General features: G+C 43.3%; 1 protein-coding gene across 2 annotated transcripts; it reads right to left on the bottom strand.

Annotated features, from left to right (window-relative positions):
* Positions 1 to 3877: 3877 nt before the first annotated feature.
* Positions 3878 to 12008, bottom strand: LOC122845979 (otolith matrix protein). Of its 2 annotated transcripts, none has more exons than XM_044142608.1 (10): positions 11894 to 12008; positions 11565 to 11681; positions 11326 to 11462; positions 9214 to 9316; positions 8534 to 8719; positions 7956 to 8130; positions 6555 to 6622; positions 5558 to 5742; positions 4220 to 4391; positions 3878 to 4019 (listed from the first exon to the last, which is right to left on the bottom strand). In XM_044142608.1, exons 2-10 carry the CDS (start codon positions 11644 to 11646, stop codon positions 4009 to 4011), a joined length of 1119 nt encoding a protein of 372 aa, XP_043998543.1. In that variant the 5' UTR covers positions 11647 to 11681; positions 11894 to 12008; the 3' UTR covers positions 3878 to 4008. The 2 variants fall into 2 exon arrangements, with proteins under 2 accessions (XP_043998543.1, XP_043998544.1); XM_044142609.1 differs by lacking the exon at positions 11894 to 12008 and adding an exon at positions 11771 to 11818.
* Positions 12009 to 20094: the final 8086 nt, after the last annotated feature.

Genomic DNA, 20094 nt, shown 5'->3' with positions numbered 1-20094 from the left:
TCATTTCTCTCTTCTGTGCCGCTTTCGCCCCACAACCTCTGGTCAGATGGCGGCCCGTCCAGGGCGTCCCTCGTGCCAGCGTAAATAAAGACACTCGCAAAGTCACACAAGGTTTACATTTCGTTTGTATGCCTGTGCATCGACATGCCGTGCATACTTAGTTTCTAACGCTGACAGGTCAGAGGTGAAGCCAATTTTGAATAAATAAAATACGTTTTAGAAAAGTGGTGACAGAACATTCAATCATTTTCCGTGTTTCTGATATGATATTGAAGTGGAGTTAATTCAACTAACAATATTAAGTATAGGTCTTGTGTTTTGTTGAGCACATAGCATTATAAAATGGGAATGTCTAAAAGTTATACACATTACGTGCTTGAAAGGTTTATATGGATACCACATATTTCCAGACTCTGTGTAAAATGGAACATTACCTGGTTTTTATCACACTCAGACATTAAATCAGACCAATCTTTCTTGCATAAAGTCAGTAAGCACAGTAGCAAAAATAGTATTTTAAGATTTTTTCAAACTGAAAAAAAAAATAAATTTAGGAAATCTTACATGGCTTTGTAATCTTTAGCTGCTAATTCACAACTTTTGCGTTAAATGGATGTGCGGCGCTGCGATGGACTGTGTCTTTGTAGAATGTTTTCACTGCTGGAATGGAAACGTTTGCCTTTTATAGCTCCATATCAATAAAAATCTGTGAAAAAAATGAAATGGAAAATCAATGAAAATCAGTTTCGTGTTTCCTAATATTATTTGCTTATTTATTTTTCAGGCCGGGCGTCTCTTAGTGTTGCAATTCCACAAAAATGCTCGAGAATTGCTTAGATGTTTCTGAACGTTTTTCTTCTTTCTTTTTTCCCCGTTTAAAAAAAAGAAATGGAAAGACAACAAACACGATGTGTTTGTTGTCTTTCAACAAAACACATTGTTGAAATGTGTTTTGTTCTATCTGTGTGTCCTGCTATGTAAAGCTACCGCCCTCTTTAATATGTCAGATTGTTGCAATAAAAAGGCATGCAAATCCACACTTTTTATAACGCTTTAATTATTCTCAGCTGAGAACTTGGACTGCACTGAGGCTGTTCTGTTTGTGATTTTATTGTTGCGTTACAGCAAAAAGGGGAGCAGCAGGAGATCCAAGGAGAGTGATTGCAGCATTTTGCTGCAGTGCAGTTCAATCTACAGTATCTGGTCGTTGCTAAATGGTTCCACTCCATCATGTGGAGGCTTTCTCTATAGGATTAATATTGTAAATGAGGTGAAGCTCTGCCAGAAGGCGTATTGGGTCTCTAGGAAGAGGTCTTTTTGGGGTTTTTTTGTGGGTTTTTTTTTTTTTTTTTTGCTGGGACCACTGATGATAATGGTTTTGTCCCTGATTTACCAGTGAAACCGTTAGTGTCGAAGCGTCATTCGTTTTCAGGAAAACCGGGATTGCGCGACTGCGTCAGCCGGAATAGTTGACACAAAATGAAGAGAGAAATATTCTTCATCATCATTTAATTGATTGAAAAAGGGGAAGTTTACAGCTCTACACATTCAGGCACAGATGACTTGTTTACATTAAGCCTTGTTTAAAGCAGCGGCATAAAAAGCACCAATGATACAAACCCAAGTTGAAAGGAAATAGAGCTCTTTGAAAATTCTGCCAATGGACCACCTGTGAATGCTTCATGCAAGGAGACTTCAAAAAGCAGTCTGATGAGAACAACTTCGTCCAGTTTATGTCGGAAGCGATGTGGGAAACAAAACACTTAAAAGGCTGAAATTTATTGACCGTTCCGACTTTTGTAGAAGACAATCCAGAAGATCAAGCAGCTATAAAGTGGTAAGTGATTTTATCTGTAGTTGCCAAACTTTTTCCTGTAACCAGAATTATAAATGATCACCAAAAAGACCTCAACCGACTAATATCGAGTGGCAAACCCAGCCTACAGCGCAATCATGAAAGTAGCTCCTTCTGCTCTAACACTCAGCTACAAATTACTCATACCTCTTAAACTTTTCCTTGTTTTATTATAATGCAATGACAAACTTTAATTTATTTTACGTTTATATGACAACACAAATTCAAAATGTGTCAGCACAATTCAATTCATCTAATCATTAATAATGAACCCTTCTCAGAATAAATACAGTTGTTCTGCAATGAGGTTGTTTTCTTGTCCGATACCTACATCAACGTTTTGCCCAACAAATGTTGGAAAACCAACATTTGTTTGCACCTCAAAACAATGAGGTTGTTTTGAGGTGCAAAACAATTCACCTCAAAATGTCATCTCTGCTGTGAAGCATGGTGGTGGCGGTGTTATTTCATGGAGATGCGACAAGAAAGCTGGTCAAAGTCTAAAGGTGATCATTCTGGTTGCTGCATTAAGTGTTTTTGTGTGCATGTGCTTGTAGGGTTGTGTGTGTGTGTGTGTGTGCGTGTGCGTGTGTGTGTGTGTGTGACAGAAAAACTGATTGGGAGGCACAATCTCCCCCCACCGACCAATTAGTCATGCCAACGAGGAAAGGAAATCTGGTTCCAAGTTGCAGCAAATATGGACAACTTTCTCGTTTGAAGAATTTATGCCACCCTCTGAAGGTGGCGCCATGAATGAAGAAACATGTTGAAAACATGTTGAAAGCACTAAAAGACTTGAGAATGACAGATGTTGACCTTTTACCAGGACAATAACCCTGAATATGCTCCCAGAGCTACAATAGGATGATTTAAATCAAAGTGAAGTGATGTGTCTAAATGGTCCAGTTACATTCCAATCCTAGATCCCACTGGGAATTTTTTTGTTTTGTTTTGTTTGTTTCACTTTCCTTCCTCTTCATAAATAGGCAGCGATTGTATTGGTTTTCCTCTTAAGAACCCAGTAAAATCCACTGACGTTTGTGGGCACCCTTTTATCAGAATGTGGAAAAGCTTGAAGGGCTTCATAATTTTGAAAGGAATCGTAAGTTTTTTTGTGGACAAAAAAAAAAAGAAAGAAAAGGAAAACAAGCAGGCACAGTTTGAAGAGTAAAAGTGTGGAAATCTTGATGATGCGAAGTAATGAAAAAATTTATTTCCCTCAAGAATCCCTAAGGGGGCAATAGAGGCGACTCAAGCCTCAACGTTCTTCCTCCAAACTGCATGGCGTTACAATACACAGTGTGCTGGCACGGTGCGGCCCACCATGCCAGACGTGAGAAAGCACTGATCCAAAACGGCGAGCTACACCAGCCATGGGAGTGAAGCAACCCTACCAACAGCTACACATAAACACACACACGCACGCACACACATTTCTTCTATCACACACCAGCGATATAAAATACACCATACCACCAATTAGGGCAGTAATGGCTGTGGGAAAGCGTGCATACTTCTCCCAAGCACACACACACACGCACACGTGCACCCACACACACACTGATACAGTAACTGAGACTCCTAACGTCAATGTTAATAGCACCCAGTTGTTCAGTGCCAGAGACGGACCCTGTGAGAAGGAGGTGAGAGGGTGGCGGTGCTGAAGCTGTGGACTAAGAAGGATGCAATTCCCCAACAGAAACACAGGAGTGAAACAGTTAGCAGGATGTTTCTGCGGTGTTCACATGGTTTCTGAGGGTCAAACTCAATGGTTACTGTTTGAACCTTTGAATTAAAAAATGAAGAGAGATCATCTGTAATTACCACGGGTACCATAACTATTATATTCAACATTAGTATCATGTATTTTTACCCAATTACCCATTTTGTTTTACAGGGTTTTTAAAAGTTGATTTGCCCGTTTTTGGCTTTCCTCACTCACACCAAGTTAGTGAAGGACAATGACTAAAATGAGAGATGGGTGGTGAAATTCAGGAACAAAACAAACATAAAACACAAAGCAATAGAAAAATTTTTTTTAAATGGTGTTAAAGCAGAGGGACACAGATGGCAGGGCGGGAAGGCAGAACACTAGCATGGAGACAGCAGGATGGGGTGGAAGTTGATGCGCTGGGTATCTTCCCCCTCTTCCATCAGCAGAAGCCTGTTTGTGGAAAAGAGCAGTAATGAGAGCAGCTGCAGCGGATACACACACACACACACACACACACACACACACGCAAACACGCACATATAAAAAGCAGAAAACACTTATCCAGCCACTTAGCCACCCACTCCTCATAAGCAAACCCACATAAACCCGATTGTGCACACTGGCGAATAGGCGAACATCATCACTCTTACCCTCACACTCGAAGGCCTGCAGTATGGTGGTGTAACTGGGGCCCAGCCAAGAGGTGTAACTACCCAGAACTCTCTGCAGGTGGTGGGTAGCGTCACTGAACAGCAGATCGGATTGGCCGTAGCCTGCCGAGCTGAACAGGCTGAAGCCCTCGGTGGCGTTGCCAAACACATTCTGCAGGAGAGACAGCGTGTGACAGCACTTAATGCATGAGGGCATGCATGGATGTGCGTTGGCGTGTTCAGGGAACATGTGTGGCTGGGAGATTGAGGACATGTGCAGCTGGAGGAATGGCGCAGGACGTGTCAGTCTTACACTCTCTTGCAAGGAAGGAAGGAGGAGTGAGGATTGCCTGCTATGATCTCCACAGTGAGCAGCACAGAGCGATAATATTCACTCTGGATATTTATATACACCCACTGGTCACATTGCTGGTTAAACCTCAGTATTACTAAATTCCTCATAGATTTAACAGAGATTTCAGCTCAAACTGACCTGAGAGCTGCTACAGATTTGTGGGCCAGAAATTGTAGAGGCTATTGGAGTGATTATGAACTATTTAAAAACTGGTTTGAGATGATTTAAGTTTTGTGACATCTTGCAGAAAGAAGTTATCACCAGATAGGTACTCTGGTCATAAAGGAAGGGCATTGTCAGCAACAATACTCAACAACACCGAGGAGCTTAAAAGACACTTAGTTGGTAACAAGGGCCCCAAAGTGTGATAAGAAATCACCCCCAAACCATTATACCACTTTCAGTCTTAACTGCTGTCACAAGGCAGATTGGGTCCCAGGATTCCTGTTGACCAGAGCTTACCTAACCTGCATGAAATCAAGATCCATTAGACCAAACAGCATTTTTACCAGTCTCTTATTGGCCAACTTTTGGAAATCTGGTCAAATTTTGGCCTTGTTTTTCTGTTCTTAAATTACCCAAGTGGGACCTGTAGTGTTAGTGTGACTGATCTGCTTCAAGGTTCAGAGACAGTTGTAATGACTGGCTTTTTGAGTTATTGTTGCCTTAGCATCTCAAACCAGTCTCCCCTGACCTCAACAAGGCATTTTCATCCGCACAGCTGCCCCTCAAGAGATGTTTTCTCTCTTCTGACCCATTTCCATGAATCTGAAACCATTTTCTTTCACATTTTGATGCTCGGTTTCAAGGCCAGCAAGTCCTCAACATCACATAAGACTCAAAATGCATTGAGTTGTAGCCATGTGACTTGGCTTATTCGTTAATTCTGTTGCAAGCAGTTGAACAGGTTCACCCCATAAAGTGGCTGGCGGGTGCCTTCGGGGGCTTAACACAAACTAATAATGACAGCTGATGCGTTCTACCTGTAAACGCTCCAGGTATTTCCAGACGCGGCACTTATCCTCCACGCGCACCACAACGCCGTTGGCGGGGACGGCTGACAGGTGGCATCGCAGATACTCATCCAGACCTGCCTCTGTCCCATCTGGACACAGCAGCTTGAGGTCCTCCAGCTCCAAGTCCAAGGCCCAGGATTCCTGATTCTTGCCTGACCAAAAGAAGTGTAAAACTGATTTTGGTTTTCTTTTTTTTAAAAAGAAAAGAAAAGTTGGAAATTCTGGTAAATTAACATATTTACATTTGTATTTCTTGCTGTATTTCTTCTTCTCCATGTTTTGAGAGCAATATTTCCAATTTGCCTTCTTAATCCTAAAAAATTAACCTTTCCGCATCCAAAGAGACGTTTTTGTAAAAAAGAGGTAGACCACCTTGATGCTGACTTCTCCCTAGACATCAGCTGAGCCCTTCTGTGCTCTCCTGACCTGCCCTAATTGGTGCCACTCTGGTCCTTTCTAAAGCATATGATGCAGCAAGCTTCGTTAAACAGCTGCAGTGTTCGTGGAGCCAGAGCCAAGCTGCTCCTTCTCGTCTACCAGCAGAGTCTGTGCAGCATGACTGTGATAATGATCACCATTAATTTTGGATGTTGCCCAAAGCAAAGCAGCAGATGCACCAAGCTGAGAATTAGGATGCTATTGCTGGACAGAAAAATGCTTGGACATCTGTTTGTTATGATATCATTTCTCTTTTGTTGTTTAATTCCTGTTTTTCATCCATCTTTCTGTCTTTATAAATCTCACAGGGAGACATATTGATGTGCCTCGCCGAATTTCAGTGAAATTTCCTCATTTGTCCTGGATTGCACACAGTTTTAAAAAGCAGAAATACTTTGTGCCGCAATGACATCTTGTGTCTGGCTTGGGTACTACAAGCCCAGTTGGGCTCCGGCAAACACCAGCAGTGTTTCATCGCCACTTGTCTATTATGGAACGTTCAAGAAATCTTTTTTTTTGCTCTTACCATCCGAATTGTCGAAGACTGTTGTGTGTTTGACAAACGCAACATCACCGAGGTTCTCAGCAACACACCTGAGAGGCAAAAAACAGTTAAACCCACTTAACCTATGGAAAAAAAACATCTATAGAAACACATGACCAGTGTTACAGCCCCTGGCCTCTTGAGGCTGTGCAGGCTCTTTTCTTTGTTATGCAGGTCCAGCTGTGAGAGCACATCTTCTGATTGGCTGCCTGGAAGCTGCCAGAGCTACACCTCATTGGACCAGCAGAGGATTACAAGCCAATCAGATGTTGATGAGCCTCACCTGTTCACTATAAAAGGCCTGGAAATCATTCCTCCTGTGGGGGCAGCTAGTGGACAGAGGTTTTGTAAAGCTGTTCCCCAACCTTTAGTGCTTGTAACTGCTTTGGGTGGTTTTTAACTTTTTGTTGTTTGGTCTGCTAGAGCAGTTTGACTTTGTTTGCTTTTTCAAGCTAGAAGCTTGAAAATGCTTCTAGCTTGGTGCTCCTTTTGTGTCTTGTCTTTCAGGTTATTTGTGTTTACTTTGGCTTGACTTGTTTGGACACTTTGTAATTTCATTTACACTTAATATTCTTTAGTTTGTTGGTTCTCCTTGTTTTGTTTTTTTTCTTCTCACCTGTATTATTTGGGTTGAATTTTATTGTGTCTTGGTTCTGCGAAACCTCCTTTTTTTTTGTAATAAATCACCTTTATATATAATCCCTATTTCTCTGGACATTTTTATGTTACCGTCCCTGGACCAGTAGACCTTGGGGGCGTAACAACCAGACTTATTTGTCTCTCAAATTCAGCAGGAATGGTAGGGGAGGTTATAAGCATTTCTCTCTATGACCTACAACAAGCAACAAGTCCAGACGTGTTGCTAAAACAATAGACTTTTCTGTCCTACCATCACAAACACGAAGATGCGGAGTTCCCTTATCTCCTCTGGTAATTTACCTACAACTTTTGGCTATAAGGAATCCAATTGGATTTGGCTTCAATGTATAGAAACCACATCATGCTAACTATAAGTATGAGGTGGCGGGGGGCATCTGGGATGATGCAAGCTTGTTTCTGTTCAATAAACCCTGAAATACCAGAATATTATGAAGAAAAATCTAATGAACTAAACTAGCAAACCCTTGTGTTTTTTGGCCGGAAAATTATCCAAAGCATACGAAGAAATCAGAACGCTGCAGGATCTACGTGTGTCCAATAAGCTAAATCACCACAAAACATGGGTCACTCTTCAAAATGACTTGAAGATTTTTGCAACGCTTCATGAATGGGCGTGCCAAATTCTGGTATTGAGCAAAAGTTGCTCAATAATAGTTGTCACACCAGGAGTCAAATACCCCGACTCCAGGTGTTGCTAGCGGGTTGTTGGTGAAGGAGTCGTACCTCAGGGCTCCTGCCTCTCCGTAATGTCTCTCCCTGTGATTGTTGGCACAGATGTGTCTGTCGTTCTCGTCTCCTATACATGCCTCACAGAGGTTCTTCGGGTTGTTGCCTCTGGGATCATGCAGAGGATCCTTAATGCCGGGCACACAGCTGTAACCAAAGAAGTTCCCCACCGCTGGCAGGAGAAGTGGAGAACAAGTCGGCTGAAATTAGACACTGACAAATGTTGTTTTTGCATATTTTTTTTAGTTTTTCTTATATCTTCTGCCAAAGCAGCTGCACATTTAGTGTTATGTGATTACATTTAAACTAAAGTCCAAGAAAAATGACGTGAAATACTCAACGAGGACACAGTCGTTGTTTTTTTTGTTTTTTGTTTTTTTTGGTAATTAAATCTTCCTGTCTGTTCTTTCAGAGTGTTTTTGAGTGTTTCATCTCATTCCCACATTCCCACGTCCCACCTCCGTCCATTCACCACTCTGCTTCCCCCACTTCCTGCCTCCGGACCTCTCAAATACCTTCCACGCATCAGTGTACACCAACACACACTCGCGCGCAGCCGTCACGCTTGCCTTCACCTTTGGGGAAATTGCACTGCTCTCCTACGCTGATTTGGGATGTGTTAACCAAGTAGCCGATGGGAACCGTCCAGCCCACCGTGGTACGGACGCCGGGGTGACAGGAGCTGCGCTCATGCATCTCCAGCAAGGACAGGTCTGAAGAGGAGCGCCGGGCCATTGCCACCACGTAGTAGCCGATTCCGTCTGGAATAAGGCGGTGGGACACACGTCACAGCAGGAAATCAGAATTAAGAATTCAATCGATGAGGCAGTAGACTGTAATTAGCTGGTTTTGCATTGGAAAATTATCAGATTTTTATTTTTTTTTAAATGCATCAAATTTAAAATCACACACCACTTTTAGTCTTTAAATACAGTTATCAACTTGCATGCACTTGGTTTGGTTAAATATCAATTTAATACATTTTTGGAGACATGTTCTTGGATAAAAGACGCTCTGAAGTTTCTGTTGAAATCTAAAGTACTACCCCAATCAACAAACCTGCCTGTTGCTTCCAAAAATCCTTACTATAAAATAAGTCAAACTGGCCAAAGTCAAAATCGTTATCAGCCAGAAAAAGCCTGATCAGTGCATCTCTACCAAATATTGTACTTCTACTGGAAACATAAATGTTGATACATTTGGGCAAAAATCCCAAGTGAGCTAATTGTACCAAGTGCTCCAACATGTGGCTTACCTACTCCATTATGAGACTCTCCTGCTGCAAGTTCCAGGCCGTGGCAGAGACCCGCAGCGTAGATATCATCTGCAAACATCGAAGCTGCATCTGCTGTGCCGTTCTGAGAAAACAGAGACGTCGTCATGTAGCCTACGAACATACAACTAATAACTAAATGCAAAAATAATATCAGATTCATTTCTTTTGTTTTTTTATTAAAAACAACACATCTTAATTTAGATGTTATTGCAGTGTTACTTTTCAGCATGTTGTGAAAATTTAAATGATATTTAAAGAATTCAGTCAAAATTGTTGCTGCGTTTTTTTAAGATGATAGACTCTATTATAATCCCTTTTGTCTGGGCTGGTAAACACCCTCGAATATCAAAATCTCACCTACAGAAACCTACAGCGGAGGGGGGCCTAGGCCTTCCTGTTTTTCAATACTATTACTGGGCGTGTAATGCCAGATCCTGGGTTTTCTGGACTCAGCTCTGTTCGAGGGGTGAGTTGGTTGACTCGCTACTACCCAAATGGCCATTGAACGAAAACCTTGCGTTATTGGAGCTGACTTCTTCTTCCTCAGCTGCAGTATTGTTTTCCAATCCGTCTCTGTCCTTTCAGTTGCTGAAGGATAACTTTATACTAAGAAATTCACTCAGGATTCTGAAGCAGTTAAAGAATGTACTGAATCTCCCTGGCTTGTCCATCTATGCCCCGATCTGTCAGAATTCAACATTTAAGCCAGGTAATATGGATGTAGTTTTTAAGCACTGGTTAAATAAGGGGATAGTTGCTGTTAAGGATTTATACATTAATAATCACTTTGCTACCTTCACGCAACTACAATCTAAATTTGGTCTTCCGTCTAGTCATTTTTTCAGGTACTTGCAAGCTCGGAACTTTGTAAAACAGCACCTCCCCCACTATGAAACCTTACCGGCACAGCATTGTTTCTTCGAGCTTATAAAAAAGCCCCCTACCTCTAAAAATCTAATTTCTCAGTTTGTTAATCTTTTCAGTTCATCCCCGTCTACTTGGCATATAAAAGAGGCCTGGGCTTCTGATTTACTTGGTGAGATTTCGGACGAGCAATGGGATTTGTCTCTTTCAAGAGTTCCATTAACTCTAGACTGCAACTTATTCAATTCAAAGTTATCCATCGGCTGCACTTTTCTAAAACTAAACTCAACAGGCTATTCCCCTGCGTCTCACCAAAATGCGACAAATGTAAATTAGATGATGGGACCCTGGGTCACATGTTTTGTTCCTGTCCTAAACTAATGGACTTCTGGTGCAAGATTTTTGAATTTTATAGCAACGCTTATGACAAGCCTCTCTGTCCGGATAGCCATTTGATCATTTTGGGTTGCTCTAAATCCTCTCTTGCTCTTCCCATGTCCCTACAACAGTCTCTAATGTTTGGTTTAGTGGTAGCAAAGCGGGTTATTCTACGGGAGTGGAAATCCTCTACCCTGCCTTGTTTTAAGAAATGGCTTAATGATATGGTGTCCTGTATCTATCTTGAGGAGATTCGATATTCTTTGTCTGACAATCATCATAAGTTCCTGGATGTTTGGGGTCCTTTCAATAGATACATAAAAAATAATAGGCTAAAATAACTGTCGTTTACATCTGGACCTGTTTTTTCTAATAATTTATTTTACTCATTTACCGTTTCGTCATGTTTATTGTGTTTATAACTTGTTTTCATCTTTTCTTGTTATTCCATATTCCATGGTGGGCTGTTTGATTCAATGTCCTCAGAAATGTCTCTTACTTGCTTGGTCTCTGTCTCATGCTCGATAACATTCTACAATCTGATGTACATTTATTTTATCCTCTTATCAGACCCTTTGTTAGCTGACAGTGTTTTGATTGTTCTGTTCTGTGAACTTTTGTTTTGATGACTCTGGTTAGTTTTTTTGTTTTGTTTTTTTTTATTTATTTTTTTATTTTTATCCTTGTTGTTTTGTCCTCTAATTTGCCTGTTTATTCTTGAAAATCATAAATAAATAAATAAAGTCAAAAAATAAAAAATAAAAAAAAATAAAAATTGTTGCTGCGTATTCTTCACAGAGTTAGAAATGATTTTTAAAACACAAGTATCTTATTTCCGTCGTTGTGTACCTTGATTTTCTCCATGCAGTCTCTGGTGCTCAGGCCGCGGACACACATCAGCGATCCCCTCACGTTCCTGGCCGTGGCATTCCCGGCTAAATCCAGGCACTTCTGCTCCTCGGCGTCCGACAGCACACACCAGGAAACTGAATCAGAGAAGATTTTTTTTTTTTTTTCGGCCCCCATTAAAGCAAGATCACATGAAAATGTCTGAACAAAAGTCCCCTGTAAACCTTCGACAGGTGTACCTGTAGTTTTCTGATGGGAGACGCAGTCGACGCTCAGAAGAGGCAGCGAAAGCAGGAAAGTCACAGCGAATCTTCTCTCCATGTCAACTCTGGTCTGAAACTGGCTGCAGAATGATTCTGTAATTCAGCAGAGATGAGGACCAGGTGGGATTCATTGGTTAGAAAAAAAAAAAATATTCAGCCCCCTCCCTCTCACATAACCTCACCACAGAGAGAGGAGGTATAAAGCAGGGGAATGTCGTAGGGAGATTGGATGTAGAGAAGAAAACATCATATTATTCCTCCATCCCTTGACTATGAAGTCTAAGTCCTCATTAGATAATCCTTACCTCCATCTCTCGATAGTGGTGTAGTGTTTCTTCATCCAATTATCCACTAAGATTTAAGCCCCATAGACACCGTTTTGGTTGGCTCATGTCATCGCAGCAGCTCAGGTCACCTGGCACAGAGACTCGAGCAGGGGTCTTTAATTAAAAAAAAAAAAAAAAAAAAAGCAACAGACAATTCATCTTTGTGCCTGAGCGGTGTTCGTGGAGAATAGATACCGAATAGGTCTTGCTCCGACTCGCCAGAGTACACAGCTCTAAGAAAGAAAGAACAAACAGCGTCTGCTGTTGTTCATGCCCAGCAGACCCAGAGAAGGGAACACATATCACCTACTGGAGACAATTAAACTATTTGTCTGCCTTTTACTCACATCTAACAACGTCCAGCCACATAAAAACTCATATAAAATTTTTTTTAAAAGTCATATGTAAATCTGTCAGAAAGGAATGCAAAACTGAATCTTCTGGATCAGTTTTTAGTTGAAATTTCAATTTCATGGAGATTTAGAAAGGTGTTTTTTGCAACAATTATAGTAGCAGGCCTCTACTAAATGTTTCCAAAATACCTTGAGTCCTGCTGGAATAAATGGAGCTGGTCTCTGAACAGCAGTTTTCAAGCCATGCCCGCACATTGTCAATTGGATTTCGATCTGAACTTTGACTGGGCCGTTCTACCACATGAAATTGCTTTGATTTAAACCTCTGTGTTTAGGGCGACTGTTTCACTGCAAGGTGAACCTCCACCCCTCCCTGGTTGATGGTATTTTACAGCTCCCAACAGGTTCTCCTCAAGGTTTATTCTCTGTTTAGCTCCATTTAACTTCACCGTCCTTACTGAAGAAAAGCTTCCCCACAGCATTGGCTCAGGACATAAAGGCTCATCTGGCCCTCGGGAACCATTCAAGGCCTATAAATACTCCACAAGAACACAGAGGTTTGTTTTCTCCCTTCCAGGCCTGAAAGAACAAAATGACGTCTTTCTGTCCCGTAGCCCGGTTTCAGCATTCTCAAAACTTCTTGTTGACTCCAAACCAGGACAGAATCATTTCTAGTGTGGTGTCCAAAAAATAGAGTGTGATCGGCCAGAAATTTGCTAAACTGACAAATAAGGGCTCCAGAAGAGTTCTGCATTTGAGTACTTCTCTTTAGTCTTACTTTATGCCACCACTGAGCATTCAGACTCAATGATACCTAATAAAAAACTATTTCGAGATGATTGTTTTACCATCTTGAAGTAAAACAATCTAGATGGTACTTTTGTTTTGCCTTTAAAAAAAACACACACACAAATGGAAAATGCAGAGAGGAAATCCTAAAACTGCGGGACAAACTGCTTCCTGGTAAAAATGGTTCTCACAAATGTCTTCTTCTGGCCAGCAAACGTATAATTTTGCAGTCAAAAGAGTAAATAGGTTTCCAGAGTTACTTCATATCAGTATTATGCTGCTGCCACCATATTTCACTATGCTGTGTTTGGAGTTATGTGTTGTGTTTTTAGATTTCCACCACAAGCAGCACTTCGCATTTGAGCCATGAAGTGCAAGTTTGGTCTCCTTTGACGAGATCAACTTCCTCCCCATGTTTGGCATGTCCCACTTTCTTTCCACAAAGGGAGTCCTTGTTGCTTCTCCTCAGTTTCCTCTCTGATCCGTCCGCCGTGTTCCTCGGTCTTTGTGTTGCTGTTAGTTCTCTAACCAATCTCTGGTACCTTTAGCGAGCAGCTGCATTTCTACTCAGATCTGATTAAATCAGGTTAAATATTCTATCGTATTGAAGAGTGAACTTCATTTGGAGGCTTCACAAAGTAATATTTGTGAACTTATAAAAAAAAAAAAAAAAAAAAAACACTTGCTGTGCATTACATAAAATTCATATTTAAATCGATGAAGTATGTTGTAAGGTGGGAAAATATCAATTTAACTTTGAAATAACTTTGGCTTAGATGGGTTACTAAGTAAAGATATCAGACTTGGTTTATTTTTTAATTAAACAGTTGAAACTTCACATAAAAAAGGACAAAGCATCTCTTACCTATTCTAAATCATCTTAATTAAAAACCGAACATGAGAAGTAAAGTCCAGATGAACACATTCAGTTCTTTTACATCTGCATTGTAGCTGAGAATTCACATCTCCTCACAGGGGGTCGTTTTCTATTTCCTACAAAATATTGCTCCGCTTCGTGTCTTTTGGACCTTATTTCATCTTCACTAATATCAGCATTCACCCTGCATGGGCACTTACTTCCCTCTTTAGCCGCCATCACTGTCATTTATGTCGAAGTTAAATTACCTGCAGCAGCCAATTCCAGGAGCCGCTGTGATCTCACTGCATGAATACATTACAAATATAAATCAGAGTTTGGAAATTCTTGCACGCAAGGTGTGTTTAGGTCCAAAACTAGTCAAACCTCAGCTCTAAAAAAACAAATAGTTTGGACCTTTACTGAATTCACCAACACAATTTGCTTAATTGACTGTTAGGCGTTGAGCTAACACTGATTCACCCCTGTAGGTTCAGGGGCTCCGTGCAAAGTTACTGACAAAAAGTCAAACTTTGAAAGATACGGAAAACTGACTGTAAGAAGGGGCTTCTATGAAGGAAAATGTAAAAAATGAGGAGGTAGCAGTGTTGTGTTCTGTGTTTTCCTGTGTATTTATTTCTAGTTTTCTTGTGTGTCTGAGTCTCTGTGTTGTCCTGTCTCCCCGTGATTAGTTCCCAGGTGTGTCTCGTTCCCTGATTACCTCTTGTGTATTTAGTGTCACCTGTGTGTGTCTGTCTTCGTCGGGTCCTACGTCAGTGTCAGTCAGAATCTACGTCTTGTAACGTCAGGGTACGTCTAGTCCTCGTAAAACCTGTTGCTACCTGTAGTGAGCTTCAGCCTTCCGCTCAGCAGTGCTGCCAGGTCTGTGGACTGTGTTTTCTGTTTATTTATATCATTCATTAAAACTCCTCTCACCTCATCTGGGTCTGCTGCGTTTGCCTCACCACCACCACAACACCACTTCATGACAGAAGGACCCGACCAAGCTGAACGGTGAGGCAAACAATTACCATCATGGACCCAGAGGAAATAAAAGAATTAACGGAGACCATACGCGAGTATGAGGCTGCCATGTCCAAGCCGTACGCTGCTACAAGACGGCTTGGATTCGCCATCCGTTTGGGTCTGCTGCTGGACTTCTGGGTTCCACGTTTTCCGCTTCCTGAGCTGGTGGCATTGCAGAGGGAGGCAGAGTGGGAGCGTGAGGCAGCGTATGCTGTCATGGCTGGAGAACCGCTGCCTCCCAGACCCAAGACTCTGTCCTCCCGATCCACCACCCCCGTTCCGTCGCCTGAAGAGCCAGCAGCAGACCCTCCGCAGCCGGAGCGGCCAGCAGCGCTTCCGCGGCCGGAGCCGCCAGCAGCGCTTCCGCGGCCGGAGCCGCCAGCAGACCCTCCGCAGCCGGAGCCGCAAGCAACACTTCCGCCACCCGAGCCCGTTCCTGCCGCCCAGCCGGCCGCACACCCGAGCCTGCTCGCGCTCCAGCCGGGCGCACCCGAGCCTGCTCCTGCCGCCCAGCCCAGCCGGCGCACCCAGCCTGTTCCTGCCCGCTCCAGCCGGGCGCACCCCGAGCCTGCTCCTGCCGCCGCTCCAGCCGGGCGCACCAGCCTGCTTCCTGCCGCCCAGCCGGGCGCCTAGAGAGTGCTTTCCCCGAGACTCCTAGTGCTTTCCCCGAGACTCCTAGTGCTTTCCCCGAGACTCCAAGTGCTTTCCCCGAGACTCCTAGTGCTTTCCCAGAGACTCCTAGTGCTTTCCCCGAGACTCCTAGTGCTTTCCCCGAGACTCCTAGTGCTTTCCCGAGACTCCTAGTGCTTTCCCGAGACTCCTAGTGCTTTCCCGAGACTCCTAGTGCTTTCCCGAGACTCCTAGTGCTTTCCCGAGACTCCTAGTGCTTTCCCGAGACTCCTAGTGCTTTCCCGAGACTCCTAGTGCTTTCCCGAGACTCCTAGTGCTTTCCCGAGACTCCTAGTGCTTTCCCGAGACTCCTAGTGCTTCCCCGAGACTCCTAGTGCTTCCCGAGACTCCTAGTGCTTCCCGAGACTCCTAGTGCTTCCCGAGACTCCTAGTGCTTCCCGAGACTCCTAGTGCTTCCCGAGACTCCTAGTGCTTCCCCGAGACTCCTAGTGCTTCCCCGAGACTCCTAGTGCTTCCCCGAGACTCCTAGTGCTTCCCCGAGACTCCTAGTGCTTCCCCGAGACTCCTAGTGCTTCCCCGAGACTCCTAGTGCTTCCCCGAGACTCCTAGTGCTTCCCGAGACTCCTAGTGCTTCCCGAGACTCCTAGTGCTTCCCGAGACTCCTAGTGCTTCCCGAGACTCCTAGTGCTTCCCCGAGACTCCTAGTGCTTCCCGAGACTCCTAGTGCTTCCCCGAGACTCCTAGTGCTTCCCGAGACTCCTAGTGCTTCCCCCGAGACTCCTAGTGCTTCCCCCGAGACGCCTAGTGCTTCCCGAGACTCCTAGTGCTTCCCGAGACTCCTAGTGCTTCCCGAGACTCCTAAGTGCTTCCCCGAGACTCCTAGTGCTTCCCGAGACTCCTAGTGCTTCCCCGAGACTCCTAGTGCCTCGTCCGCCGCGCGGCCCCCGAGACTCTTGTGCTCGTCACGCCTGCGGCGGCCCCAGAGACTCCTTGCTCCTCGTCCGCCCGGCGGCCCCAGAGACTCCTTGTGCTCCTCGTCGCCGCCTGCGGCGCCCCAGAGACTCCTTGTGCTCCTCGTCACGCCTGCGGCGCCCCAGAGACTCCTTGTGCTCCTCGCCGCCCTGCGTGCCCCAGAGACTCCTTGTGCTCTCGTCGCCGCCCTGCGTGCGCCCCAGAGACTCCTTGTGCCTCGTCCGCCGCCCGTGCGGCCCCAGAGACTCCTTGTGCTCCTGCCGCCGCCTGCGGCGGCCCCAGAGACTCCTTGTGCCTCCGCCGCCTGCGGCGCCCCAGAGACTTTTGTGCTCTCCGCCGCGCCGCCGTGCGGTCCTAGAGACTCCTCGTCGCCGCGGACGGCCGCCGGACAGCCTCCGTGGTTCCCGCCTCCTGCGCCGCGGACGGCCGCCGGACAGCCTCCGTGGTTCCCGCCTCCGGCGCCGCGGAGGGCCGCCGGATCTCCTCCGTGGTTCCCGCCTCCTGCGCCGCGGACGGCCGCCGGACAGCCTCCGTGGTTCCCGCCTCCTGCGCCGCGGACGGCCGCCGGACCTCCTCTGTGGTTCCCGCCTTCCGGTGCTTCCGCCCACCCAGTTGGGTTTGTTTTGTTTGTTTTTGGACTCTTGGCCTTCGTGTGCCTCCGCCCTCCCGGTTGGGTTAGTTTTTTGTTGTTTTATGGACTCTGGACCCCCCATCCAGCTCCCCTCCGCCCACCCTCGTTGGGTTTCCCGTTTTGGGCGTCTGGGAGCCGCCCGTTAAGGGGGGGGTACTGTTGTGTTCTGTGTTTTCCTGTGTATTTATTTCTAGTTTTCTTGTGTGTCTGAGTCTCTGTGTTGTCCTGTCTCCCCGTGATTAGTTCCCAGGTGTGTCTCGTTCCCTGATTACCTCTTGTGTATTTAGTGTCACCTGTGTGTGTCTGTCTTCGTCGGGTCCTACGTCAGTGTCAGTCAGAATCTACGTCTTGTAACGTCAGGGTACGTCTAGTCCTCGTAAAACCTGTTGCTACCTGTAGTGAGCTTCAGCCTTCCGCTCAGCAGTGCTGCCAGGTCTGTGGACTGTGTTTTCTGTTTATTTATATCATTCATTAAAACTCCTCTCACCTCATCTGGGTCTGCTGCGTTTGCCTCACCACCACCACAACACCACTTCATGACAAGCAGCCATTACGTCAATGATATTTTTATGTTTTTATGTGACCTTTGCCAACAAAACAAAAGCACTCTTCTATCATTGTGGATTTTGACTTTGAACAGGCTTTCTTCTCTGTAGCCAAAAGAATGTTGGATTTTTTATTTTATTTTATTTTTTTTAATGTATTGCTTTACACAAGAATTTCCAGGATCACGAAAATTTATCATGAAATAAAATCAGGCCCATTTATAGGTGAAATTCAATATTTATGGTGTATTGTTTTGTTTTTCCCATGATAAAGCATTTATTCACATTTCTGTCTGCAAATTCCTGTCTGAAAGTTACAAACAGAACAGAAAAAGTGTGAGCTTTAAAATACAGTGTTTACTTTAATGTACCGAGACTCCTAGCGATTTATAGACTATAGCATTGTGATAAAATGTTTCAATGATTCTGAATTATTTTTAAACAGCTAATCAAATCAGACTAAGTGACATAACATTACAGGCTCCGCCATTATCTTGATACATCTGGCATTCAGCTGGAACCACCTGAAATTTCTTTCCTGAAACAGATATCTTAGAAGCAGGAGGGGCGGGGGGGAAAGGTGTAAGGATTTAGGTGAGTTGCTATGAGCAACGGTGAGACAGTGAAACTCTACATCTGCAGCTCTCCTGACCTGCATTAGTTTTGCAGAAGAGAGGCTGTGGAGAATAATATTCCTCCACATTTACTCGCAGTGAAGGTGTGTATAAACTTTGAAATAAATTACCAATTTATTGTAGTAGCGTAATCCCGCCCTGAAAACAGTAAAAATATCAGGCCCTTAGATTAAGTATTTAGCAGGAAAGTCTGTGGCGAACCCACAGGCTTTCTGATTAGTTCTGGGTTCTGAGATGATTTTAGAGGAAGGTTGATTCAGTGTCTGCTGAATCATTCCTCTCTTGATTTGACCATGTCTGTTGGGTCACATACGTAGCTGGAGATTGGCACCAGCAACCCTCCCGACCCCAGTAGGGACAAGGGTGAACAGAAAATGGATGGATGGATGGATGTTGGGTCACATCGATCAAACTCAAGGGCCACCGGCCAAATCTGGCCCCCATAACTACATAACAAAATAAAACTACAACAGAAGTAGCGTGTCTAAGTATTATTTCACTAATCTAATCAAATTAGTTTTTGTTTCTATGGTGCCAAATTGCATAAATGTGAAAGTTTGTTTAGTAGTATTTAATTTTAAAGAATATTTATTAAATGCAGAGGTTTTATTTTTCATATTTACTTATATTTTAACAATTTTGAAATTGATAATTTGATCTATAAATTGTGCTATGACCAAACTTTATTGGGGCATTGATAATCTTCTTATAAAAGTGAGTCTGACACCCCTGCTTTAGATTATTAGCCTGCCATGACCAACCATTGAAAATGGTTGGTTGCACATCATTTTGTATTGATTGCTTGGATTTTTAAAGTAAAATTATTAAGACTTTTAATACTGAAATCAAAGAACCTTATTATCACATACATAGAAAATCACCTTTACTAAGATTATTAAGATCTTCCTGTTCTTGACAAACATGTCAGTATTTTTTTTTTTCTTGAACAAGTGAAAAAGAAGTTCCTAATTTCTTCTATTCTACTGGATTAATTGCTTATACCCTAGGTTAGTTCGTTTTTCCATTTTCACAAAGTAAAAAAAGCAAATAAGTCAGAACAGCACTTTTTAAAAAATGGGTAAAAAAGTTGACTGCCTTGACAGCCTTTACTTTCTCAAAAGTAGAAGTAAAGGAAAACTTATAAAAACGCATTATTTCACATATATACATTAACTCCAGTGCAGCACATGTCATTATGTTAAAAAGAAAGCAGCTATTTCAGAGAATGAAGTTCAGTGCATTTCTTTAACAGAAATATCAGGTTTCTGTTTATTTCAAACTCTTCACAGTAACCTTAGTCTCCTGTCTTTACTTATTTCATCTACGACTGTTCTCACCTTTCAATGTATTCTCAACATTTATACTGTGCTCTCGCTCCAAAGTGAGGACATAAATTCCCTCCACACTCACACATTATTGTGCGTACAGTGGATAAATGTTATAGCCAGGTGCTGCTATAGTTCTTGATGCACCATGCTACCATGGAAACCCAGATACCTTTTGAAAGTTTGGAAACAAGTTGGAATACTACAACTTCTTAGTTGTAGTATTCAACAACAATACTAAAACAAACAAAAAAAAGCTCTATAAATAAATTTGGAAAATGTAAAAACTAGAGAACAAGAAATTTAGAACAACTGTTTAAGAAGTTTGAAGAAAATGTTTGTTTCTTGAGTTAGGTGTTGTCTCGTTAATCAGCTAGAAAAAAAAGAATTTCCTCTAATCTAATCCCTTGTTCAGATT

This window comes from Gambusia affinis, linkage group LG16, assembly GCF_019740435.1.
Source record: "Gambusia affinis linkage group LG16, SWU_Gaff_1.0, whole genome shotgun sequence".
NCBI classification, from domain to species: Eukaryota; Metazoa; Chordata; class Actinopteri; order Cyprinodontiformes; family Poeciliidae; genus Gambusia; species Gambusia affinis.
The sequence above is the reverse complement of the archived record's forward strand: the minus strand, read 5'-3'. Positions and strand labels throughout refer to the sequence as shown.

What these genes read in the sequence shown, in the direction of transcription:
- LOC122845979 (XM_044142608.1), bottom strand. Translation starts at nt 11,646, where the DNA reads ATGGAGAGAAGATTCGCTGTGACTTTCCTGCTTTCGCTGCCTCTTCTG. An exon ending in ACTGCATGGAGAAAATCAAG is followed by an intron (nt 9,317 to 11,325) that starts GTACACAACGAC and finishes CTGTTTTCTCAG; the next exon opens with AACGGCACAGCAGATGCAGC. An exon ending in AATACCTGGAGCGTTTACAG is followed by an intron (nt 4,392 to 5,557) that starts GTAGAACGCATC and finishes TCTCTCCTGCAG; the next exon opens with AATGTGTTTGGCAACGCCAC.